This window comes from Dendrobates tinctorius, unplaced genomic scaffold (assembly GCF_039654945.1).
Source record: "Dendrobates tinctorius isolate UK_male_01 unplaced genomic scaffold, ASM3965494v1 ptg000051l, whole genome shotgun sequence".
NCBI classification, from domain to species: Eukaryota; Metazoa; Chordata; class Amphibia; order Anura; family Dendrobatidae; genus Dendrobates; species Dendrobates tinctorius.
The window spans coordinates 11,378,283-11,405,607 of NW_027361719.1; the positions used below are offsets into that span (position 1 = coordinate 11,378,283).

The window sequence follows — 27,325 nt, forward strand, 5'->3', positions numbered from 1 at the left end:
CCGCGCCGCTCAATAAGTCAGAGGAAGTGAGAGGCAGGAAGCCGCAGCGCCGGAGCAGTGAGGCGAGGTCGCATGCCAGCTGAGAGGGCTCTGTGTGCCCTCGGTTCCACATCACTGTTCTAGGTGGAGAAGGCTATCCATGCCTGTAATGAAAGATGGAGAACTGACGCTCTATTGTAGAGCCGACCACAGCACCGAAACAGAACATGGGGACGGTATAGAGACATGGCCTGGTGTCTCTGTGGCAGAGTGGCAGAGCCATGAGGAGAATTTGACTCCTGAAAAGATTGGAAGGGGTGTAATTAATGCTGGCATCTGAAGTGTTGACAAGCTAAAAGTCCCGGAGATCACAACCGAGACCCAATAGTCATTGTACTGCGAGTCAAGAGTGATCCACTGTAGAAATAAGGGTCTCTGGTGTGAGAGTGAGGAACCTGCTGAATGTAAAAGCCAGCGGTGCCGTGGAACGCCTGGGCCAGTGGGAGAGCAGTAGAAGGGAAGAGAGTCCTGACAGAGTGTGAGGGGAACTCTGGAGGACAGATAAAGGCCTGAATTGTGTGTTCGTTCATCACTAGTGTTGAGCATTCCGATACCGCAAGTATCGGGTATCGGCCGATACTTGCTGTATTGGCCGATACCGACATCCGATATTTTTTCAATATCGGGCATCGGCATCGGAATCGGAAGTTGAAAGTTGATTGACAGCCGAAATGACGTCATCATGATGCGCGGTGTGTGCGCATCATGATGCGCCGTCATTTCGGGCCTTCCGGGGGTCTCTGCCGGCCTGCCGGGGGGCTGTGCCGGCCTGCCGGGGGGCTGTGTGGACTGCCCGGGGTCTGTACCGGCCTGCCGGGGGGCTGTGCCGGCCTGCCGGTGGTCTGTGCACCCTGTGGGGGTCTGTACCGGCCTGCTGGGGGGCTGTGCCGGCCTGCCGGGGGGCTGTGCTGATGTCCGGGGGTCTGTGCAAGCATCGTCCGATGGGACTACAAGTCCCATCTGGCGATGCCTGCTACCATGACAGTGATTGACACATTAGGCAATGATGGGACAGTAGTAGTCCCACCATCCGGCTAATGTGTTAAATGTTTAATAAAAAAAACAAAAAAAAAACTACATATATACTACATACATACTACATGCTACATACATACCACATATATACTACATGCATGCTACATACATACTACATGCTACATACATACTATATGCATGCTACATACATACTACATGCATGCTACATACATACTACATGCTACATACATGCTACATACATACTACATACATACTACATGCTACATACATACTACATGCTACATACATACTACATGCTACATACATACTACATACATACTACATGCTACATACATACTACATGCTACATACATACCACATATATACTACATGCATGCTACATACTACATGCTACATACATACCACATATATACTACATACATACTACATGCATGCTACATACATACCACATATATACTACATGCATGCTACATACATACTACATGCTACATACATTCTACATACATACTACATACATACTACATGCTACATACATACTACATGCTACATACAAACTACATGCTACATACATACTACATACATACTACATGCATGCTACATACATACTACATGCTACATACATACCACATATATACTACATGCATGCTACATACTACATGCTACATACATACCACATATATACTACATACATACTACATGCATGCTACATACATACCACATATATACTACATGCATGCTACATACATACTACATGCTACATATATACTACATGCATGCTACATACTACATACTACATATATACTACATGCATGCTACATACATGCTACATACATACTACATGCATGCTACATACATACTACATGCTACATATATACTACATACATACTACATGCTACATACATACCACATATATACTACATACATACTACATATATACTACATGCATGCTACATACATACTACATACATACTACATATATACTACATGCATGCTACATACATACTACATGCTACATACATACTACATGCATGCTACATACATACTACATACATACTACATGCATGCTACATACATACTACATGCTACATACATGCTACATACATACTACATACATACTACATGCTACATACATACTACATACTACATGCATGCTACATACATACTACATGCTACATACATACCACATATATACTACATGCATGCTACATACTACATGCTACATACATACCACATATATACTACATACATACTACATGCATGCTACATACATACTACATATATACTACATGCATGCTACATACATACTACATGCTACATATATACTACATGCATGCTGCATACTACATACTACATATATACTACATGCATGCTACATACATGCTACATACATACTACATGCATGCTACATATATACTACATACATACTACATACATACTACATATATACTACATGCATGCTACATACATACTACATGCTACATACATACTACATACATGCTACATACATACTACATGCTACATACATACTACATACATGCTACATGCATGCTACATGCATACTACATGCTACATGCATGCTACATACATGCTACATACATACTACATGCATGCTACATACAATACATTCATACAATGCATACATAGACATACAGTACATATAACATAGAGTAACATACTTACCAATACTTGTCACATTGTTCCCCGAAGCCATTGTCTTTTACGGAATAAATATTAACATAACAAACCACAAAAATACTCACCCATGATCCGAAGCAGTCCACGAGTGTGTCCCACGACGATCTTGGGTAGAGAACTGCAGAATCAGCTGATGCTGCCGCTCTCTACGGGCTGCAGGAATCCAATGACGGAAGGTAGGTATCCTTCCGCACTGTATTCCTCCGCCACTTAAAAAAAAAAAAAAGTCCCTAGTTGACTTTATGGTAAAAGCTGTGTGGGAATTTCCCACACAGCTTTTACCATAAAGTGAGACTAGGGACTTTTTTTTTTTTAAGTGGCGGAGGAATAAAGTCTCACTTTATGGTAAAAGCTGTGTGGGAATTTCCCACACAGCTTTTACCATAAAGTGAGACTAGGGACTTTTTTTTTTTTAAGTGGCGGAGGAATACAGTGCGGAAGGATACCTACCTTCTGTCATTGGATTCCTGCAGCCCGTAGAGAGCGGCAGCATCAGCTGATTCTGCAGTTCTCTACCCAAGATCGTCGTGGGACACACTCGTGGACTGCTTCGGATCATGGGTGAGTATTTTTGTGGTTTGTTATGTTAATATTTATTCCGTAAAAGACAATGGCTTTGGGGAACAATGTGACAAGTATTGGTAAGTATGTTACTCTATGTTATATGTACTGTATGTCTATGTATGTATTGTATGAATGTATTGTATGTAGCATGCATGTAGTATGTATGTAGTATGTATGTAGCATGCATGTAGCATGTATGTAGTATGTATGTAGCATGTAGTATGTATGTAGCATGTATGTAGTATGTATGTAGCATGTAGTATGTATGTAGCATGCATGTAGTATATATGTAGTATGTATGTAGTATATATGTAGCATGTAGTATGTATGTAGCATGCATGTAGTATATATGTAGTATGTATGTAGCATGTAGCATGCATGTAGTATATATGTAGTATGTATGTAGCATGCATGTAGTATATATGTAGTATGTATGTAGCATGTAGTATGTATGTAGTATGTATGAAGCATGCATGTAGTATATATGTAGTATGTATGTAGTATATATGTGGTATGTATGTAGCATGTAGTATGTATGTAGCATGCATGTAGTATGTATGTAGCATGTATGTAGCATGCATGTAGTATATATGTAGTATGTAGTATGTAGCATGTATGTAGTATATATGTAGCATGTAGTATGTATGTAGCATGAATGTAGTATATATGTAGTATGTATGTAGTATGCATGTAGTATGTATGTAGCATGCATGTAGTATGTATGTAGCATGCATGTAGTATATATGTAGTATGTATGTAGTATGTATGTAGCATGCATGTAGTATATATGTACTATGTATGTAGCATGCAGTATGTATGTAGCATGCATGTAGTATGTATGTAGTATGTATGTAGTATTTTTTTTTTTTTTTTTTTTTTTTTTTTACATTTAACACATTAGCCGGATGATGGGACTACTACTGTCCCATCATTGGCTTATATGTCAATCACTGTCATGGTAGCAGGCATCGCCCGATGGGACTTGTAGTCCCATCGGACGATGCCTGCACGGATCCCCGGACATCAGCGCAGCCACCCGGCAGGCCGGCACAGCCCCCCACAGGGTGCACAGCCCCCCGGCAGGCCGGCACAGCCCCCCGGCAGGCCGGTACAGACCCCGGGCAATCCGCACAGCCAACCGGCAGGCCGGCACAGCCCCCCGGCAGGCCGGCAGAGACCCCCGGAAGGCCCGTACAGACCCCCGAGAGGCTGTACAAGGGCAGGAAAGGGTTTTTCCAATTCCGATACCGGAAGTCTCATAGACTTGAATTGGACTTCCGGTATCGGCATCGGCGATACCGATACTTTTTTTAAAGATCGGCCGATCCATTCCGATCCGATATTTTGAAGTATCGGACGGTATCGCTCAACTCTATTCATCACCTGTTCCTAGAACTGTAAATATGATAAGTAATGGTTAAATATTCGTGTTTTGTATCAAGTAAAGTGATCATTGCACTAAGACTGTTATCAACCATCCCGAGAAGGGAATCACAAGTCAGGGACATCCTGTAAACGACACTGAGGTTTACTGTCTAAGATGCATAACCAGCACATATCACACATGCCCTTAGAAGCATACAGTGGGGTAAAAAAGTATTTAGTCAGTCAGCAATAGTGCAAGTTCCACCACTTAAAAAGATGAGAGGCGTCTGTAATTTACATCATAGGTAGACCTCAACTATGGGAGACAAACTGAGAAAAAAAATCCAGAAAATCACATTGTCTGTTTTTTTTCATTTTATTTGCATATTATGGTGGAAAATAAGTATTTGGTCAGAAACAAAATTTCATCTCAATACTTTGTGATATATCCTTTGTTGGCAATGACAGAGGTCAAACGTTTTCTGTAAGTCTTCACAAGGTTGCCACACACTGTTGTTGGTATGTTGGCCCATTCCTCCATGCAGATCTCCTCTAGAGCAGTGATGTTTTTGGCTTTTCACTTGGCAACACGGACTTTCAACTCCCTCCAAAGGTTTTCTATAGGGTTGAGATCTGGAGACTGGCTAGGCCACTCCAGGACCTTGAAATGCTTCTTACGAAGCCACTCCTTCATTGCCCTGGCGGTGTGCTTTGGATCATTGTCATGTTGAAAGACCCAGCCACGTTTCATCTTCAATGCCCTTGCTGATGGAAGGAGGTTTGCACTCAAAATCTCACGATACATGGCCCCATTCATTCTTTCATGTCCCCGGATCAGTCGTCCTGGCCCCTTTGCAGAGAAACAGCCCCAAAGCATGATGTTTCCACCACCATGCTTTACAGTAGGTATGGTGTTTGATGGATGCAACTCAGTATTCTTTTTCCTCCAAACACGACAAGTTGTGTTTCTACCAAACAGTTCCAGTTTGGTTTCATCAGACCATAGGACATTCTCCCAAAACTCCTCTGGATCATCCAAATGCTCTCTAGCAAACTTCAGACGGGCCCGGACATGTACAGGCTTAAGCAGTGGGACACGTCTGGCACTGCAGGATCTGAGTCCATGGTGGCGTAGTGTGTTACTTATGGTAGGCCTTGTTACATTGGTCCCAGCTCTCTGCAGTTCATTCACTAGGTCCCCCCGCGTGGTTCTGGGATTTTTGCTCACCGTTCTTGTGATCATTCTGACCCCACGGGGTGGGATTTTGCGTGGAGCACCAGATCGAGGGAGATTATAAGTGGTCTTGTATGTCTTCCATTTTCTAATTATTGCTCCCACAGTTGATTTCTTCACTCCAAGCTGGTTGGCTATTGCAGATTCAGTCTTCCCAGCCTGGTGCAGGGCTACAATTTTGTTTCTGGTGTCCTTTGACAGCTCTTTGGTCTTCACCATAGTGGAGTTTGGAGTCAGACTGTTTGAGGGTGTGCACAGGTGTCTTTTTATACTGATAACAAGTTTAAACAGGTGCCATTACTACAGGTAATGAGTGGAGGAAAGAGGAGACTCTTAAAGAAGAAGTTACAGGTCTGTGAGAGCCAGAAATCTTGATTGCTTGTTTCTGACCAAATACTTATTTTCCACCATAATATGCAAATAAAATGAAAAAAACAACAGACAATGTGATTTTCTGGATTTTTTTTTCTCAGTTTGTCTCCCATAGTTGAGGTCTACCTATGATGTAAATTACAGACGCCTCTCATCTTTTTAAGTGGTGGAACTTGCACTATTGCTGACTGACTAAATACTTTTTTGCCCCACTGTATGTTAGATTTCCAGTAACAAAGCCTTGCCAAGAGGGAGTAAGCATCCTATAGAGACCTATTATATTGGAAATCCATGACTATGATGTATCAGAATATTATATAATGAACCTGCCAATTATAAAGTAAAATAGTTGTTCAAACTAAGAAATAATGAAATGACTACATAAGCCATTTTGTACGTTTCAGAGCCGTCAAAAATCCTTTGATGGTTTTTAAATGGTTGCCTATAATTAAATATTACATTGCTCTATTACATCATACTATAGACCATTTTTCATCGGAAGTATTAACAACATGCTATTGAATATTGCTCTGTGCATACTTGTTATGGTGCCCACCATCAGACCACCCCCTAAAAATGTGTTCAGCACTGCTAAGAAAAAGCCACTACTTGTGTGCCAGTTTTTACAGTTGGACCTGGACAGTAGTGGGCATCACTGTGCTAATTTGTGCAAAGATCCAAGAGGTGAGTCTGAGCTACTGACAAAAGGGAATCAAATTGAAAGAAGAGAGCTCCATCACAAGTATATTGAGGCCAGGTTGGACACAAGAGCCTTTCTATAAATTATTCCATTTGAAAAAAAAAAATGTTATTTTTTGCCTGATATAACAGAGATTTAACACTTAAATGGAATATGTCAGCAGTTTTTTTTCTTATGGGATTGAGATCAGCATGATGTAGGGGCAGAGACCCTGATTCCAGCAATGTGTCACTTACTGAGCAAGTTGTTGCAGTTTTGATAAAAGCCCTGTGTTCTCTGCTGGAGATGTGCTATGAATTGTGACCTCTGCATTACCCTGCCAACACCACTGATTGACAGCTTAATGTGTATACTGTACATTTTTTGCTACCAATCAGTGGTGGTGGCATGGTTCACTGAATTGGTACCTAGTGAAGCATTGATAATCTCCTGCTGATAAAACACTGATTGTATTAAAACTACAGCAAGCAAACTGAGCAAGTGACACATCCCTGGGATCAGACTCTCTGCCTCTGCACCATCCTGCTCTCAGATTAAAGAACAAAAACCTGCTGACAGATTCCCTTTACTTATGATACAACCCTCTAATGGAGCTAAAATCACAAGTTTGATGTGAAAGAAAGTGTCAATTAGTAAAACAGGTGCAGCGTTATTATATTTGGTGTAATGACCAATGCCTAATTATTTCCGTTTCATCCTGAAGAAGAGAACTTTGAATTCATCATTGTATCTATTACTGGACAAACATGGCATTTCGAGACCAGCAGTTTTGAGGAACGGGACTCTTGGGTCCAAGCTATAGAAAGCCAGATTCTTGCAAGTCTTCAATGCTGTGAAAGCAGCAAGAATAAGGTAAGCCTTCAAGACTGTTTGTACCAACTGATAGTGAAAGCTCTCCTAAGGCCTCTTTCACACATCAGGTTTTCGCCGTCAGGCGCGATCCGGCGCTTTTGACAGAAACCGGATCCGGCGAAATGCAATGCCGGATCCGGTTTCCCCCCCATTGACTTGCATTTGCGCCGGATCGCGCCGGATGGCCATGCGTTTCATCCGGTTTTCGCCGGATCCGGCAATGTGTCGCGATCCGGCGTCTGGAAAAAACGTCTACTGTAACGTTTTTTGTCTCCGGCGAAAAAGCCGGACACGCCGGATCCGGCGCGTCCGGCTTTTTCACACAATGAAAGCCTATGAGCGCCGCAATGCACCGGATCCGGTTTTTTGGTCTGAGCATGCTCAGTAGCTCTGCCCACAGGAGATATATAAAAGCAAGACAATGGGACCCTCAGCCACACCCAACATACCACCCAAGCCAAGAACCAGGAGCAGGAGAAGGCAGCAGACATCTGCAGCAGCAGCACCATCAGCACCACCCCAAATGGAGCAGCAAATGGAACATGCTGAGGAGGGGAGTCCAGCAGCAGATGAGAGACGGTAATTATCAAATCCCCCATTCCTCCAAACTAGGGCCATGGAATATCAAGATATTCATTGGCCCTTTGTTTCTCTTTATTCAACAGCCGCCAAAGAGATGCAGCAGCAGCAGCAGCAGCAGAAATGGCATCACTGGCAGCAGCAACAGCAGCAGCAATACCCACAGCCATGGAGTCTGGCCATCAACAGGACAGCACATCTTCTTCTGGGAGCCCTCCCTCGCATCGTCAGCGTTTGACGGTAAGTTTTTATTTCCAAAATCCATCATCTCTGTAATATATGTCTATTCATTGACTTTTATTTCAAAACAGGAATCACAAGATGAAGAGGAGCTCCCAGAAGAAGAAGGAAGGGGTGGACAGACACCTGGAGTGGGCTCACAATTGGTAAGTTTTTTGCATCAAACGCAGAAACACAACATCACACTACACACAACACATAGAAAACAATGTTCTGCAGACCACACACAGCAAACAAATGCCTACATCCAAAGACATAACATTTTTTGTTTTCTTCTCTAGTCTTCCCAATCTGGTGCTCGGCCAAGAGGTCCTCGCAGTGCCTCCCAGGGTCGTCGGCGACAGCAACGCGGCGGTCACCAGCGTGTAAGTATAAATATTTTTGCTTTGTTTTTTTGCACTTTTTATTTCATTTCTTTTGTGGAGGCTAATTATGTTATTTTTGTCTTTTTCTTTAACAGCCTTCACAGCGTGCTCCCGACTCTGACGGTGAGGATGGAGGGATTGATGTGGACCGCCTCATCGATCTCGTCAGAGAAAGGGAGCCGCTCTGGAATATGGCTGACCGCCGCCACGCTGACCTGATCGTTACCCGACGACTCTGGGAGGAAATCTGTTCTCTCCTTGTGGGCCGCTGGGAGGACCTCGAAGCTCGGGCCCAGATTAAAGAGCGTAAGTATATACAGTACCGGTTGCTTGATGTAAACCAGTGTTTCCCGAACTCCAGTCCTCGTGGTCCCCACGGATTATGTGTTCAGGATTTCTATTTACTATGGAAATCCTGAAAACATGACCCCTGGGGACCATGAGGACTGGAGTTTGTGAAACACTGATGTTGTATACTAACCACTCCTTTCTCGTTTCAGGGAACAGAATTGTGAATCGGTGGCGGTCTGTGAGGGATCGTTTCAAGAAGGAGTTCAATAAAGAGATGCGGGCCCCGAGTGGATCTGGAGGACGCAGGAGCAAGTACAAGTACGCACAAGCCCTGTCGTTCCTCCGGGAAACAATGCTCACCAGAAGGTAAATATTACACACCACATGTGAAAAAAATGTTAGATGTAACTTTTTTTTTTCAGCCAGGGCCATACCATGTCAGTATTTTAATTGTTTTTTTTCTCTTTATTACACAGCACGGTGAGCAGCACTCGGGAGCCTGCACGATTGGACCCTTCTGAGGCGATCCCTGAGGAGACCGACACCGAGGGACACTTCGACCGCCCCGGTACATCTGCACCTTCCCAGCCTTCCCACACATTCGACCCATCTGTCCCATCCACGAGCACAGGAGCATCGTGGCCGCCTACATTACATGAAGCTGCTGGTGAGGAGATCGCTTTCCCTTTACCCCACCCTTCTGCCCCTGCCACCTCTAGTACACCTGCGGGTACTGGGCGGCAGCGGCAGAGGGGTCAGGAAAAGAGTTATGCGCAAGAGTTCTTGCATCTGAATGCATCTTTCCAGAACTGTCTCAAAGTCTTGTCAGAGCAAATCTCCGCAGGCTTTCAGCAGATCAACTCCAGCATTCTGTAGGTGAAGACACTTCTGCAAACCATGCATTCAGAAGCAAGATCTTCGCCAAACCACACCTTTTTCAGGTCTGTTGTGGAGCGCATGGCAACACTATCTCCTACCCAGCAGATGCATGTAATGCATTCGTGCCACTGTGCTCTACAGCAGGTTACCTCCCAACCTCCACCTCCCACCACTGTAGTTCCTCCACCTGCACCCCCTCCAGCCACTTTCCATCCTCCCCCTCCTATTACATCTGCACCCCCTCCAGCCACTTTCCATCCTCCCCCTCCTATTACATCTGCACCCCCTCCAGCCACTTTCCATCCTCCCCCTCCTATTACATACCAGCAACCTCACCAGTACCAGCAACCTCCCCAGTACCAGACATCTCCCCACTTCCAGCAACCTGCCCCGTACCAAACTCCTTCCCCGTACCAAACTCCTTCCCCATACAACTTTCCATCAACATCATCTGCTCCTACAGTCCCTGCCCAACCCTCCACTCCACCGCCCACCACCTCTTCTGCCTCCCACATGTCCACCCATTCTGTAGCTTTTTCCACACCTTCACCTCTAACTGTTCCTTTCCCACCACGATCCCAGTCCTCTCTCCACACACCCAGTGTCGAAGTGTCCCGCAGCCCCTCCAGCAGTATTTCCACCCCACAGTACACAGATTTGTAATGTGTTTTTTTTTTATAAAAATGCCCATTGGGTTTAAAACCTTTATTAAAAAAGTTTTTTGCACTTTAAAAACATTTTACAAAAAAAAAAAAAAATTTAAATAAAAGTTAAATTATCGTTTCACAATGGTTGTCTGTCATTTCTTTCTGCGGCGAACTATGTTTTAAAAAAAGGTTAAATACAGGGTATTTCAAAGGTAAAAAGGTATTCAAAACCAGGTATATAACTGTGGGTAAATTTTAGCTTTTTGCCACAGTTGTGTTCCTGGTTGTGTTTGAAGCAAAGTATTTCACCTAAAAAGTTGTGTTTATTGTTGGTGATTTCCTACCAATGTACACAACTTTTGTTAAAAGGTGAAATACTTTGCATAAAACACAACCAGGTACACACCTGTGGCCTAAAGGTAAAAATAGTAAGACCATGACAAGATAGCCAACTTTGGTTGGCAAAGGTATATACTGTTGGTCCAGAAGGTACACAAGTTTAGGGCACAAATCTTTCACACTCTGTCATCCCAGTGTACTCTGCCTTGAGGTGACATAAAGTATAGTGGAAAATTGTCCCTGAAACCGTCACAGAACTTCTAGTGGTAATATTTCCAATGACAACATCCATCTTCGCCAGTAACTTGCTCTTCTCTCCAACCTGCACTTTCTTCTCTACAACCTGTCAAAGAAGGGCTGTAGGAACATGCTATATCTAGTTTTCCAGTAGCCAATCCCGTTCGGAAGGCCACAAGGGTCAATTTTAAAAACCGGATCCGGCGTAATCCGTCGAAAAACGGATAGAAAAACGGATAGAAAAACGGATGAACCGGATGAGACGGATCCAGTTTTGTCTGTCAAGAACAAGACGGATCCGGCAGAAAACCGGATCCGGCACTTCAGGTTTTACAAAACATTTGCCGGATCCGGCATTCCGGCACGACGCCGGATCGCGCCTGACGCCGAAAACCTGATGTTTGAAAGTAGCCTAACTCAGCAAATGCAAGAGGGTCTCTGAAAAGGTCCTATAACAATAAACTGATAACAAAATGCCCCTCCGGTGGGAAACCGAGAGATCAGGTGTAATCTGTGGGGCAATCTGGCCTCAGTTTTCCTACATTGCCACCAGAGGATGCACCTTAACCATTCAAATCAATGGGTTGTATGTATAACGCCAGACAGTACAAGCCAATGTCTTAATTTTCTATAGATTATATTGTAGGATATATGTTGCTCCTTCTACAATGGAGGGCTTGGTAAAGAAAACAAGAGTAGCGTAAAAATGTGAGAATTTGAAAATGGAAAATGTCTAACTCCTATTTATAAATGTGTCATTTCAGGCCCGCATGGACAGCCAAAGCGAAGCTGTAGCCATTCAAGCTATCCGGAATGCTAAAGGAAACAACTTCTGTGTAGACTGTAATTCTCCAAGTATGTGGATTTTTATTTACTCTTATCCAGTTTTAGAAAACCCAAGTGAATGACATTATAAAGTTAGCACATCAACACTTGGACAGTTTGCCTTCAGAAGAATTACCGTATTCCTTTTGTTCCAAAATCCAAGTAATTTCTAGAAACCCTTCTCTAAATTCTTATGCAAATTAAGATCAGCATCAGTGTAGGCACAGAGCACGCTTTCTCCTTGTGTGGACCATCTCATTGTTCTACTCATCCACCGATACTGCAGCGATGTGTGCATACGTGGGAGATGCACACATAGGATCTCAGTCAAGACAAAGCTAGCCCTAGTGAAGCCAGAGCTGTCAATCAGAGAAGGAGTGGGGCCAAGAATGGAGCCTCTCACCATTCAGCCCAATCCACACTGCACTGACAACCTAGTTTGCATAATACTTTAACTAAGGTTTTCGTGAGATCTAAGATTTTGGAACAATAGGTTTGAGTCCTCTTAGCGCAGGCTGCCCAACATGACAAGATGTGCAGACCTTTCAAAGTTATTTTTTCCTGACATTCTAAAATTTCTGTTTTGGGAACCAAAAGAACACGTCCTGCTCCTGGGCCTGATGAATTTTTGAAATCATTGTCAATTAGTAGTTATTTCTTGTTGGAAATATATACTAACACTAAAACCATAGATCCTTAGCACCGAGCACTTCAGTTGTTGTTCACCATAAACTTTACATGAAAACAGAAAAAATTACCTTTTTTTTAGTTTGCTAAATATTGAGTTAAAAAATACCATTCATAGATATGGTCAAAGCTGGATATTAGTAATTACTGCAATATAAAACACTATGACTAATCTTTTATCACTAGATCCCACCTGGGCGAGCTTAAACCTTGGAGCCTTGATCTGCATTGAATGCTCAGGAATTCATCGAAACCTTGGTACACATCTGTCCCGTGTGCGCTCCCTGGATCTTGATGACTGGCCTTTTGAGCTGACACTTGTCTTAACTTCTATTGGCAATGAAATGGCCAACAGCATCTGGGAGATGACAACTCAAGGTCGGACTAAGCCAAACCCTGACTCCTCAAGGTACAATATTTCTTACTAATAAGTCTTCTTATTAATGGTGTAATATTAGGCAAGTAAATCACATTAAGGTGCTCATTCTAGATTTTTTTGAGAGGAGTCTTATACTTGATAATCACATCTGAGAGTCTGGAAAAAAAATTGTTTACTACCATAACCCACATAGCTAAGTCTATGCCAGGCTCAGAGTGGCAATCCATTGAAAATTGAGTCAGATTAGCTAGTACACATAAAGTCAAACAGGGAGAAGACATAAAGGTTTAAGAGGACCTGCCACACGCCATAAATATATAATTTGGATGCCTGGTGTAAATGCCTCTATTCTCCTGAATCTGACACATTAATTTTGCTCCTGCACCTCTACATTCCTGAGATGTGGCTATATACTGTATATATATATGTATGTGTATGTATATATATATATATATATATATATATATATGTGTGTCATGGCCAAAAGCATTGGCAACCTTGAAATCGTCCCGAAAATTGAAATATTTATCTCATAAAAGTATTGCAATTACACATCTTTCTTGCTATACACATGTCTATTTCCTTTGAGTGTATTGGAACCACACGAACAAAAACAGAAAAAAGGCAAATAGGACATCATTTTGCACAAAACCCCAAAAACGGGCTGGACAAAATTGTTGGAACCTTTCCAAAATTGTGGGTAAAAAACTTTATTTCAAGCATGTGATGCTTATTCAAACTCACATGTGGCAAGTAACAGGTGTGGGCAACATGAAAATCACAACTGAAACCAGATAAGAATGGAGAAGTTAACTCAATCTTTGCATTTGTGTGTCTGTGTGTGCCACACTAAGCATGAAGAACAGAGAGAGGAGAACAGAACTGTCTGAGGACTTGAGAACCAAGATTGTTGAAAAATATCAACAATCTCATGTTTACAACTCTATCTCCAGAAATCTTTATGTACCTTTGTCTACGGTGTGAAACATAACCAAGAAGTTTACAACCTATGACACTGTAGATATTCACCCTGGATGTGGACGGCAGAGAAAAACTGATGAAAGGTTGCAATGCAGGATAGTCCTGATGGTGAATAAGCAGCCCCAATCTAGTTCCAAAGAAATTAAATCCTGCAGGCACAGAGTGCATCATTGTCATTGTGAACTATCCATCAACATTTTAATGAAATGAAACGCTACTGCAGGAGACCCAGGAGGACCCCACTGCTGACACAGAGACATAAAAAGCTATGCTGCAATTTGCAAAAAATGTATGTCAGTAGGCCAAAACCCTTTTGGGAAAATGTAGTGTGGATAGGTGAAACCTAGATAGAGCTCTTTGGTAAAGCACATCATTTTACTGTTTATCAAAAATGGAATGAGAGCTACAAGGAAAAGAACAGTACCAACGGTCAAATATGGTAGAGTTTCAAAGATGTTTTGGGGTTGTTTTGCTGTTTCTGGCACTGGGTGCCTTGACTGAGTGCTAGACATCATGAAATCTGAAGTTTACCAAAGGATTTTGGGTCACAATGTAGTGCCCAGTGTAAGAAAGCTGGGTTTGTGTCTTACGTCATGGTTCTTCCAGCAGCATAATGACCTCAATCATACTTCAAGAAGCACCCAGAAATTGATGGAAACAAATTGCTGGAGAGGTCTGTAGTGGCCAACGAGTCACTTGTGGAACACCTGTGGAGAGATCTTAAAATTGCTGTTGGGAGAAGGTACCCTTCAAATATGAAAGAGCTAGAGTAGTTTGCAAAAGAAGAGTGGTCCAAAATTCCAGTTTAGAGGTGTAAGAAGCTTGTTGATGGTTATAGGAAGCGATTGATTACAGTTATTTATTCCAAAGGATGTGCAACCAAATATTAAGTTGAAGGTGCCCACAATTTTGTCCAGTCCATTTTAGGGATTTTGTGTGAAATTATGTCAAATTTGCCCTTTTTATCTGTTTTTGTTGTTCTAATACACATAAAGGAAATAAACATGTGTATAACAAAACATGTGTAATTGCAATAATTTTCTATGAGAAATACTTCATTTTCTGGAACACTTTCAAGGGTGAAAACACTTTCGGCCACGACTGTGTGTGTGTGTGTATATATGTATGTATGTATGTATGTGTGTGTATGTATGTGTATATATATATATATATATATATATATACTATTGTGAGGCAGTGAGAGGAATTATATATGAGGGTCATGATATGTCCACCAGGATGTGCATAGTAGTATACTAAACCCGCTGGAGTGCATTGTAATTATAGCCACAGCTGTGGATACAATGCAAAATAAAAGAGAATGTGGTCTTGGTTAATGCTATTTGACCAAGACAGATGGTGGAGAACCTGACATGGGCTTTTATTTTTGAAAAGTTCTGCAAGATGGTAGTGGGGCGGATCTCTCCCTACACTCCTGGTCTTGGGAGTGGCCCATGACCATGATTCCCATTTAAACTTTTAGTAAAGGTTTTGGTTGGTTAGTTTGGGTTTGCAAGCATCAGAGCAGGAGGCTCTGTGTTTGTAAGGTCTGTGTGACACTAAGCACAGGCCAGAGCCAGAGAAAGCAAAGCCACTGATGCACCCATGAGTGATATGGCGATGCAGTTGCCCACAGCAACAGATTTTATAAGGACTTTTATGGACAATCTGGCTGCGAACCGGAGGATAAAGTTTGAGTTATTTTTGTAAGTTGCCAAAATAAAGACATTTAAGTTTGACTAACCTGGGTCGAAGATTCTTTACCTCACTGTCATGTCATGAAAGCCGCTGCATTACAATATACTGTATATTACATATATATATATATAGAGGGAGAGAGAAAAAGAATACAGCAGCACATGTACATGAATCTAGGCCATGTGAAAACACAGAAAAACATTAAAACCATTCAATTTAGATAATAATCCTCAAAAATATTTTTTTCAAAAATTATTTTTTTACTTACAGTAAGATGAAAAATGAAGGTTCTTAGTGCACAAGTTGGCCAATTCATGTAAGCCCATCAACCATGGCAAGGTGACCTCCCCTGATGGGTCCCTGCTCTACCGTACATAAGCCACTTCTGGGCCACCAGCCTACAATTTTGGACAAACATGTCACTACCGGGCTTAGCCTACAATTTATGGTCAGGTAGAGCTGATTGCGGCCACCTGCAAGGCCAATGGGAGGGGGGTGCAAGATCAGACTGGAGGCTGCTAGCATCCAGTAGTGACATGTTTGTCCAAAATTGTAGGCCTGTGGCCCAGAAGTGGCTTATGTACGGTAGAGGAGGAACCCATCAGGGGAGGTCACCTTGCCATGGTTGATGGGCATACATGAATTGGACAATTTGTGCACTAAGAACCTTCATTTTTCATCTTACTGTAAGTAAAAAAAAATTTTTTTGAAAAAATATTTTTGAGGATTATTATCTAAATTTAATGGTTTTAATGTTTTTCTGTGTTTTCACATGGCCTAGATTCATGCACATGTGCTGCTGTATTCTTTTTCTCTATATAGTGCAGTTTTTGCAGCTTGCACGTGTTCACCCCAGGAGGTGCTGGTCGTTTTTTTTTTCTCTCTCTCTCTCTCTCTCTCTATATATATATATATATATATATATATATATTTACGAGGGGCGCCTGAAAACTTCGAGGCCCACCCATGAAATCTTTTTTCCATGGTCTTGTTTTGCAATGTGGGACGCCCTCACACCTAGGGCTGCGGGGTACTCGGTACTGGGCCCGATGGTCCTCAATGGGAGATGTCACGGTAGCTGGGACCCGGCCCGTGGCCCTGGGCGCCCATTGTAAATGTTCAGTGTGAATGTGTAAGTCGTGACGCCACCTGTGGTGTTCGGCAATGAAGATGTTAAGCCGACGCTGCAGACAGATCCTCTGGGACCGATGGTGTGGTGCAGCAGTGATGGTATAGCCCTCCACAGGCAGGGCTGTAGTCCCAGAGCAGAGTAGGTGAAGTGACACTTAGATGGTGTAGTGTCAGGCGCAGGGAATGTAGCAGTTCCGGGCAGGTTGATGCAGGGATAAGTGGAGGACACCAGGGCATGTAGTTCCAAAGCTTTACTCACAGTCTGTTGTGGCACAAGAGCCCGTATCCGTGCCGTGTCCTCTGGGTCAGGAGCTCAGCCAACTTCCAGGCAAGATGAAGTACTCCCTTCCAACACTCCGCCAACATATGTGCCTTTTCTGAACGTCTCCTCTTATAGCGCCTTTGAGTGAAGTACTCACAGTACTGAGCTACACTGGAGTTCCTCCTGTCAGATGTTTCTATGAACTTTGCTTGTACGGCAGACAGCTGTAGCCTGCTTCGGGGACTCCTTGCTACTAAGTCCCGGCTCACTATCTCGTTGCTGTTGTGCCCCCAAGTCTTGTGTGGGAATAAAGTGGTGACAACTTCTATTCCTCCGGTGTCTGTTGAGGGACCATTAGTATCCAAACAACCTCGGGGACCGGACCCCGGCCTTGCGCTTAGAATTTGGGAAGGGTTCTCTCTTCCAACCCTGATCCTTAGTCCTCCCATTCTCCTTACGTTCCGTACTATCCTTCTTTCTTATGGAGAGAGTCAGGCTTTCCTTCAATGTCTCTTTCCTGTGCCAGTGGACCCAGGTCACTGAGGTCGGCTGCAGCACTTCCTTCATCTATCCCTCTCAGGGGATCTTCTTACACAGGTCCGACCTTGTCAGACTCCTGTGACTGACTGTCTAACTCCTATCCTCTTCCCGCTCTTTTATGTGAACTAAACTCCACCCACCTCTCAGCACGTTTCGTGTTCCAAGCAGAGAGCCACCAAGGGGTGCTATGCTACACTCCAAGCAGGGAGCCGCCGAAGGTGTTTTGCTATACTACTTTGTGGTGTGGGGTGCAGGTGTTGGAGTGTGGTCAGGTGTCCCCACCTTACCTGGATAGTGGGGTACCACACCTCAGGACGAGGTGCAGTACCTCTGTGGCGACTGAACCCTCAGGGGCGCCACATATGCAATATGTTATTTAGTTAGTTGAATGGTCTCATGAGCAATCTGGATTTATTTTGATTTTTTTTGCTTCCGTTACAGCATTTTAAAGTTGGGTCGCAAGGCTGAAATATGGAAATGGAGAAGTTGGCAAAGTTCACACATCGGCTGTTGCAATGGCTGCAATTCCACCTTCCACCAAGGTGCTTTTTCATCTGTGGGAATAGGTGATAGTCCGAGAGAGCCAAATCAGGGGAATAGGGTGCGTGCTGAAGCAGTTGGAAACCACAGGAGTGAATTGCAGCAGCCGATGTGTGAACTTTGCAAACTTCTCCATTTCCATATTTCAGTCTTGGGACCCAACTTTAAAATGCTGTAACGGAAACAAAAAAAATCAAAATAAATCCAGATTGCTCATGAGACCATTCAACTAACTAAATAACATATTGCATTGCAAAACAAGACCATGCAAAAAAGATTTCATGGGTGGGCCTCGAAGTTTTCAGGCGCCCCTCGTGTATATATATATATATATATATATATATATATATACATACACCGTATATATAGAAAATAATTGAAAAACAGCACAAAATGGAAAAAAGATTCGGGTGCAGGCCCCCCAGGTACATACCAAACCTCCAAATAGTCCATCAAAAAAGAAGACAAATCAAACATTTGAAGGCAAAACCAACTTTAGACATGTTTTTGTTTGCTAAGACTATTAAATAAATGACTCCCATAAATTACACGTACCGATAAAATAAATAGTACAAAGTAATTCATGGAATCACACAAATCAATATAATAAATATAATAATAAAAAAGGAGTGATCCAGCTGAGTGCTCTGGTGAGCGCACGCCAAAATCCTACTAGCGCACGGCCAGCGCACGATCTGCGCAACCTATGCTAAAGATAGGGTGCGCAGATCGCAAGCGTCCATGTGCGATAGTAGGTGGCGATGACCGGATGGGGCGGGCAGGGAGCCGGCAGGGGGCGGGGCTTAGTGCGCTGCGTCGAATAAAAGCTAGTGTGAAACTAGCCTAAGCACTCACTAAATTCTGCTTTACTTCCACATTAAAAACCAGTATAGGAGGTCCTGTGGTGGTGAGAGAATTGGGCAATTGCCTATGGGTCTTCTTCCCTAAGGACTCTCAACAACAGCTGGAATGTGAATGAAAAAAATATTCCTCTCCATGTATTCTGTAACTTGTATTCTATATGCAGTTGTATCTTATGACACAGTAATGAAGCCTTGACATTGCTGCAGAAGCAAGCATGTTTTTGACCCTCTAAATCTGTAACACTTAAAGGGAACCTGATAGGTCTTCTAACAATTCCAAACTACTACTATAGCAGTGGTCATCACAATCCCTTTCTCTCGATAAGATACTGTATGCATATTTTTATAAGATATTTATATTTTATGCATATAAGGCACCACTAGTCCAGTAAGGCATCTCTTCCACCAGACTTGTCCTCTTCAAATCCTCTAATCATGCCCAGGACCACCACCAGGAATTTCAGGACCCCATACTGACAACATTTTTGGGCCCCCCTTGAGATTCTGCCCAGGCTCCACTCCAGTTCCATCTCCACCCCTCAAACCTTCCACAGTCTCATCGCTCACTCTTAGAAAAACTCCACTTATGCACCACATCCTCACCAATTACACATTAACAGTTCCCATCAAACACCATATCACATGCATAGCCATCAGCTTTTGTTTTGGCCAAAATACTTTTTTAAGCCTGCCACATGACAACGTAGACTCATTTAGCCTGGCTGTAATCTACTCTAACCTAATAGGATCATAGAATAGAATCATAGAATGGTAGAGTTGGAAGGGACCTCCTGGGTCATCTGTTCCAACACCCTGCTCAAAGCAGGATTCACCAAATTATCCCAGACAAATGTCTGTCCAACCTCCGAAGACTTCCATTGAAGGAGAAATTACCACCTCTCGTGGCAGTCTGTTCCACTCATTGATCCTCTTTGGTCAGACCTCATTTGGAATACTGTGTCCAGTTTTGGGCACCACATTTTAAAAAAGACATCAACAATCTGGAGCAAGTTCAGAAAAGAGCGACCAGAATGGTGACCGGTCTGCAAACCCTGTCTTATGTGGAAAGGTTGCAGGATTTGGGAATGTTTAGCTTGCAAAAGAGAAGACTGAGAGGAGACTTAATAGCTGTCTACAAATATCTCAAGGGCTGTCACATTGTAGAAGGATCATCTTTATTCTCATTTACACAAGGAAAGACTAGAAGCAATGGGATGAAACTGAATGGGAGGAGACACAGATTAGATATTAGAAAAAACTTTTTGATAGCTAGAGTGATCAATGAGTGGAACAGGTTGCCATGAGAGGTGGTGAGTTCTCCTTCAATAGAAGTCTTCAAACAGAGGCTGGACAGACAATTGTGTGGGCTGATTTAGCGAATCCTGCTTTGAGCAGGGGGTTGGACCAGATGGCCTGGGAGGTCCCTTCCAACTCTACGATTCTATGATTCAATTCCTTCATCTAAATTATTGATAAAGATTTGAACAAAACAGGGCCCAGAACAGAGCCCTGTGGTACCCCACTTGAGACATTCTTCCAACTGGATGTGCAGCCATTTATGACCACTCTTTGGGTCCGATCACTCGGCCAGTTATCTGGGACTTCTCCTGATCGCCAAGAATTTTCAAAGGATATGGAGAGTGGTTCAAAAATGTCTTCTGCTATCTCCTTCAGTACTCTGAGGTGTAATTCACCTGGACCTGGAGACTTGAATTCATTTGTGTTAGCTAAGTAATCCCTCACTATCCTTCTGTTTATTGATAGCGTGAATTCTTCTATTCCTTTAATAAGACATTGAAGATTAATTGATGTTACATTTCCTTTCTGAGAGAAAACAGATGCAAAATAGGAATTTAAAAGTTCGACCTTCTCAACATCCTGTCTTACCATTTTATCATTTTCATCTTTCAAAAATCCTATAGCATCTTTGACTTTTCTTTTACTTTTGACATATCCCCAAAATCCTTTCTTATTGCTTTTGACGTCTCTTGCAAGCCTTAATTCATTGTCAGCTTTACTAATCTGATGCGTCCCCTGCAGGTTCTGCAGACTACATTATAATCTTCTTTAGATATGCCTCCCTCTTTCCATGTGGTGAACATTTACAGTATTTCTTCCTTTTTAGCATGTGTTTAAGTTCTTTGTTCACCCATCCTGGTATCCTTAAATGCTTCCTATTCTTCCCTCTTTTTGGAACTGTTAACAATTGTGCTTTAAGTATCTCATTTTTCAAAATTTCCCATCCCTCTTGAAAAATATTCAGAATTGAGAGTCCTCAGTGGTTGACACCTTTTAATGGCTAACTGAAAAGATGGTAACAAATTGCAAGCTTTTGAGACTTCTCAGGTCTCTTCATCAGGCATTGACTAATACAAAATCTGAGGACTCTCAATTCTGAATATTTTTCTATCTAATGGCTAACATGGTACAAAGATATACATCTTCCCCATCCTTCCTGGACATTTTTGTCCTTATAGATATCTAGCCATTGGATTCTCTTTCTGAGTCCCTTAAAATCTGCCTAACCTTGAAGTATGAGTCTTCACAGGTCTTCCTCCTCTAGTTATCCAAAATTCTAAAATAACCTTTTAAAATTTCTTAAAATATCCAAAAATTCTTTTTTGGTATATTTTTTTTCATTTTTCCTTAAGGGAATGTGTCACATGCATTTTTTAAAATGACCAATAATACCACATACAAGAAATACATACCTGTTATGACTGGGTCACCGAGGAGGAGAGCAAGCCCAAGCTAAGCCACAGAAAACCAGAGAGGTTGGTAACTAAGCGGATTGCAGACCCCTGATCCTATCCACACAACTAGCAGTAGCTGTGGAGCGTGCCTACGATGATCCTAGACGCCTCGGCACAGCTGGAGAGCTAGCTAAGCCTAAAGCAAGAAAGGGGAAATCTAAACTGCCCCAGAGCAGACTCCAAAGGAATAGATAGCCCCCAAACATATATTGTCGGTGAGACAAGATGAAAACACAAACGCAGGTAGGAAAATAGACTGAGCAAACGATGGGGCCCACACTGACTAGACAGGACAGGAAAGGAAAGACACTGTCTGTCAATCATGCAAAAAACCCTGCAAAAAGGTCCAACATGTCTGATGCAAAAAATACTGAACTTCGCCCACTATATCAGCACTATATTCTGAAAGCAGAGCAAAAAGAGGTCAATCTAATAAGGGACAAAAACAAACTGGCACAAGCAGTAACATATGGATGGTGATTCAGCACAGCCCCAGCCGGAGCTGGCTGACCCACACAAAACTGAAATAGACAAAACCAGATCAAATGTAAAGTTAATCGCAAATGAACACTTAGCTGACCATGCAGGGACTGAGCTGGAAAATAAAACCTCAGGAGGCAAGAAGAAAATCACCAGCAGGGATAGAGGGAGTCGGCTGTCTTAAATCCCAGTCTGAAACCCCAGATCTCTAATTGTGGTCCTCATTATCAGGTGGCAAGCCTCTGTTAATCAGATCAGCTCCATTACCTCCAGTAACCACCAGAGGGAGCTCAGAAAGAGAACTCACAATCCCTCTGTCAATTTGACCAGCTCCACTACCTTCAGTAGTAACCAGAGGTAGGCCAGAAAACGAATTCACAACACATACCCCATCACACCATGGTCAGACCACATATTACCACCACATAGTGATCGAATAATACCACATACAAGCAACAAATACCTCCAAACCATGACCAGACCACATATTACCATCTCACAGTGACCGAATACAGCAATACTGATCAATAAAAAACACAATACTAATATTACCATAAGTGCCATTATACACACTAGCTCTGTACATAGTATATAGTGTATAATGTAATTGTACAGGTAATACAGTGACTTAACAGTTACTGTATACACAGGAGCTCTGTATATAGTGTGAGTATACAGGTAATACAGGGATCAACAGTACCATTATATACAGGAGCTATGTACATAGAATACAGTGTATAGTATCTAGTTGAAGATATTCACTATCGCTTTTCTTCTTCATCTAGCACAGACTGTCTGTCATGATCCAGGTTGGATGATGACAGTTAAAAGCACATGTAACCTTTTTTTTTCCTTAAGCTGTGTGCTTAAGTTTGGTTTTGCCCCCGGCGGCCATTAGGATTATTACACAGTGGTGTCTTTTGTTCTAGTTTGCCCCCGGTGGTGGTTAGCGTTATTACATGGGAATCACTAACAGGTGTGACTCCTCTGGCTTAACTATAAAGGTGTGTCATGTGCTCTCAGTGGTGTTGGTGATAGTGTTCATTTCCAACCATCCTTGGTGGAGAAAAGAGCTAGAGAGAGTTCCTTGCAGCACAGTCAGAGTCCTGGTGTGGAAGGAGTCAGAGGGGATTTGCTTGTAGCTCTGACAGAGCTTGGTGGCAGCTACTCAGGAGGAAAGCTGCATTCTGGTGGTGGACTCTTGTTGGGAGAAAGAGCAACAGAGCTAAGCTAAGTGGTGTTTCCTTGTTTATGCCTTTCCTTTATGTGTGTTTCAGTGCAGTGGTGGGATTAGTCTCTGCCCCAGCCATTTCACTAGAAAGGGGTAGGTGCAGGGCGAGCTAGGGTTTAAAGGTATCCTGATCGGCGCCTGGTGTGGAACCTGCCTAGGGATCGTTAGGAGTGTAGACACTAACTCAGGGGAGTGCAGAAGGTCTCCACGTCCCCGTTCCCTATCGCAGGGCCCACCATTGTAATTGTTTCCCTGGTGTTTCCCCTTATTATTTAAATTCGCCCTGCTGGAGGCGGTGTGTCCAGTTTCATGTGTATTTCTGAAATTCGCCTGCTGGAGGCAGTGTATCCGGCTGCACGTCTTATTATTTAAATTCGCCCTACTGGAGGCGGTGTATCCAGTCACATTGACCATTACACTGTCATCACTTCTTCCAGCCAGGACTCGTCTTTGCAGAATATAACACATAGTTATCTAGAGCACTGCTTCCAGAGCACATTCCCAAATTTTACTTCTAGCTGAATGAGAAAAGTGACAGAGTGCCTCCCTGCACAGTAACAGGACCCCACCACTGAAAACAGTATCTTCAAAAATTAAATACATCAAAGCAGTAATAATATCCCTTAATTAGCCCCTACAGTAATAATGTTCCACATCCTGGCCCCTTCCTGTATTAAAATCCTCCATCCTGGCCCCATGTGTCTCATTCCTCGCCCCATGTGTCTTCATCCTGCCTTATGTGCTTTCCCATCCTGGCCCCATATGTCTCCATCTTACCCCCATATGTTCTCCCTTCCTGGCCCCATGTTCCTTCATCCTGCCCCATGTGTTCTCCCATCCTGGCCCCATATCTCTCCATGTCTTCTCTGAATGCTTGGCTCTGTATAACTCAGCCCATACCACTCATTGGCTGCTTTCTGTGTACACTGTACATTGTCAGAAAGCTGCCAATCAGTGGTGGGGGTGTAGTTATACAAAGCAGGATGACTACATGGCACATAACAACTAGCCCTCGAGTGATAATCTCCAGCTGAAAAAACACTGGCAAAATTGAAATTGCAACAAGCAGCCCAATAAGTGGCATCACTGGAAGCAGGGTTTCTAACCCTACATAATGCTGCTCTCAGCATAGCAAAAACCTTCTAAGGCTAGTTTCACATTAGCGTTTACGGCCGCAGCACCGGGCTGCGCACGGCCGCTGCTAAGCCCCGCCCCTGCCGCGCCTCCGCCGGTAGCTCCGCCTATGGATGCATGAGGCTGCATGCGTCCTGCGTCCCCTATCTTTAGCACTGGGGACACAGGCCGTGCGCAGTATGCATTTGGTGGCGCATGCGTCCTTTTGACGCTGCGCCGAGCACACCAAATTGCAACCTGTTGCGTTTGGTGCTGGTCGGCGCAGTGTCAAAAGGACGCATGCGCCGCCAAACGCATACTGCGCACGGCCTGCATCCCCAGTGCTAAAAATAGGGGACGCAGGACGCATGCAGCGTCATGCGTCCGTAGGCGGAGCTACCGGCAGGGGGCGGGGCTTAGTGGCGGCTGTGTGCAGCCCGACGTTGCGGCCGTAAACGCTAATGTGAAACTAGCCTAACAGATTCCCTTTAAAAAATGTTTATTTATTTGATTTTCTTTAACTTGGATTAATTCTAATTTGTTTCAGGGAGGAGAGAGAGTCATGGATAAGAGCAAAGTATGAGCAGCGGTTGTTTTTGGCTCCATTAAAAAGCCCAGGCATCTCATTGGTAAAGCAGCTGTGCAAAGCAGTTCAAGACAAAAACCTTTCCAGTGTCTTACTCCTCCTCGCCCATAGCAACAAGGAACAGATCAACAGTGCCACAGGAGACCGAGAAAGGCGGACTGCCCTTCATCTGGCCTGCGAGCTACCCCATGTGGTCATCACACAACTGCTTGTCTGGGTGAGGAATTATGTTACGGTGATCCTTTAATGCAATGTTTCTCAACCTCCAGTCCTCACGGCCACGAACAAGTCATGTTTTCAGGATTTCCTAAGTATTGCAAAGGTGATTGAATTATCATCAAGGTGTCAGGAATTGTCACAGTTTCCATCAGCAGTGCAATAATGAGGAGATCCTGAAAACATTATCTGTTGGGTGGTTGTGAGGACTGGAGTTTGCGAAACACTGTTTTAATGTACTGTGTTTTCTAAGTACACATATGAATTAGCCAAATAAAGTTTACGCTGACTTGCCCAATCTTATTCTCAACAGTATGGTGTTGATGTGAAGGCCAAGGACATTCATGGTCATACTGCCCTCTTCAGTGCTAGAAGAGCTGGAAGTCAAGAGTGTGTGGATATCCTCCTTCAACATGGATGTCCCAATGAGCCCTCAAGTTCTATGAGCACCCCTATCCTGAGGAGAAAAAGCAGTTGTTCCAGCATTATAAGAACTGATTCCCGGACTGCTCTTGTATAGTCCTAGTCAGCCATATCATTGGAGGCTGGCTTTGGATCAATGACTGTGGCCAGTGGAAGTTTGTCTGGTTGCTCTTCCGTGCTAATGTGTAATTTGTCATACAAAAAAAAGCAAAAGTCCATTGTATATACTGATAGTGTATGTATATTTTGAAAGATTTTGATTAATGCCAGCCATCTCCATGATATTTGCCCATTGTAATGTTTTCAGCTGACTTCCCCTTGTTGCTGTGATCCAGCATAGTAGTATTTAATGCCTTAATTCTTTCATTACTGAAAGAACAGTAAAACTGAACAATCCCCATCCTTCAACGTTTACACCAGGCAATTCTATCTAAACATACAGTATGTGAAATTCACCCATGTAACCACCAGATTCAGTGGCCAAGGTGGGCTTTTTATACATTGTAGGTTACTGCTATCTTAGAGAATGTATGACTAGATGTGGCCAGCCAGGGACATTCATGTCAATTCTTTATCTCCTAAAGGTTTGCACTTTTATAGAAGAAACAGAATAAAATGCAATATTACGCTGTCTATAGACAATATTGTGATGTCATAGCTGAAGACCACCTTTCCCTATGGGTATACGATGTAGAGTAGAGCTTGCTTTGTTAATATGGTCTAAATAAATATGTATTGTGATCAATCTTGCTACAATTTTTTTTCACTCTATTGTAATTTTAGAGTAATAAAATTGGATTTTTACACAAGTAAAGTAAGAATTATAAGTTGAAGCTCTTGGGCTAAAGTACATATGGCTCGCCACCTTCCATGTGCCATTTCTAGTGCTAGGGCTTGCACATGACTGCTACTTCTGCACCCGTTACACCACCAGCTGCTTCACTGGGCACAGTAGAGGCCCATAGCAGGCTACTGCCTCCATATTACAGACGTCTATAGCATAAATCACTAATATGACTTTTAATCCTAAGTCATATTGCAAGACTCGTTAAAGGGTCGATTGTGACTTGTAGGATCGCTGCTTCCAACAGGTGGCGCTATAGAGTTCAAGTCCTCTTTCTTTTTGAAGAGGCAATTTGCATAGTATGACTTTGTGCACTAGACCTTATGATGATTGATACATTGCATATTAATAACTAGATTATGGCCCGATGCTATCGCAT

The 27,325-nt window shown here is 43.0% G+C and overlaps 1 protein-coding gene across 3 annotated transcripts in view; it reads left to right on the forward strand.

Moving 5' to 3' along the window:
- Window positions 1–26,847, forward strand: part of AGAP2 (ArfGAP with GTPase domain, ankyrin repeat and PH domain 2) — a 472,523-nt gene extending 445,676 nt beyond the window's left edge. For all 3 annotated transcript variants that reach the window (XM_073576781.1, XM_073576779.1, XM_073576780.1), the window contains 5 exons: window positions 7,669–7,817; window positions 12,159–12,249; window positions 13,093–13,315; window positions 25,425–25,680; window positions 25,993–26,847. In XM_073576781.1, coding sequence (XP_073432882.1) covers window positions 7,669–7,817; window positions 12,159–12,249; window positions 13,093–13,315; window positions 25,425–25,680; window positions 25,993–26,199 — 926 coding nt within the window. In that variant the 3' untranslated portion in view covers window positions 26,200–26,847. The remainder of the gene's footprint in view (window positions 1–7,668; window positions 7,818–12,158; window positions 12,250–13,092; window positions 13,316–25,424; window positions 25,681–25,992) is intronic.
- Window positions 26,848–27,325: the final 478 nt, after the last annotated feature.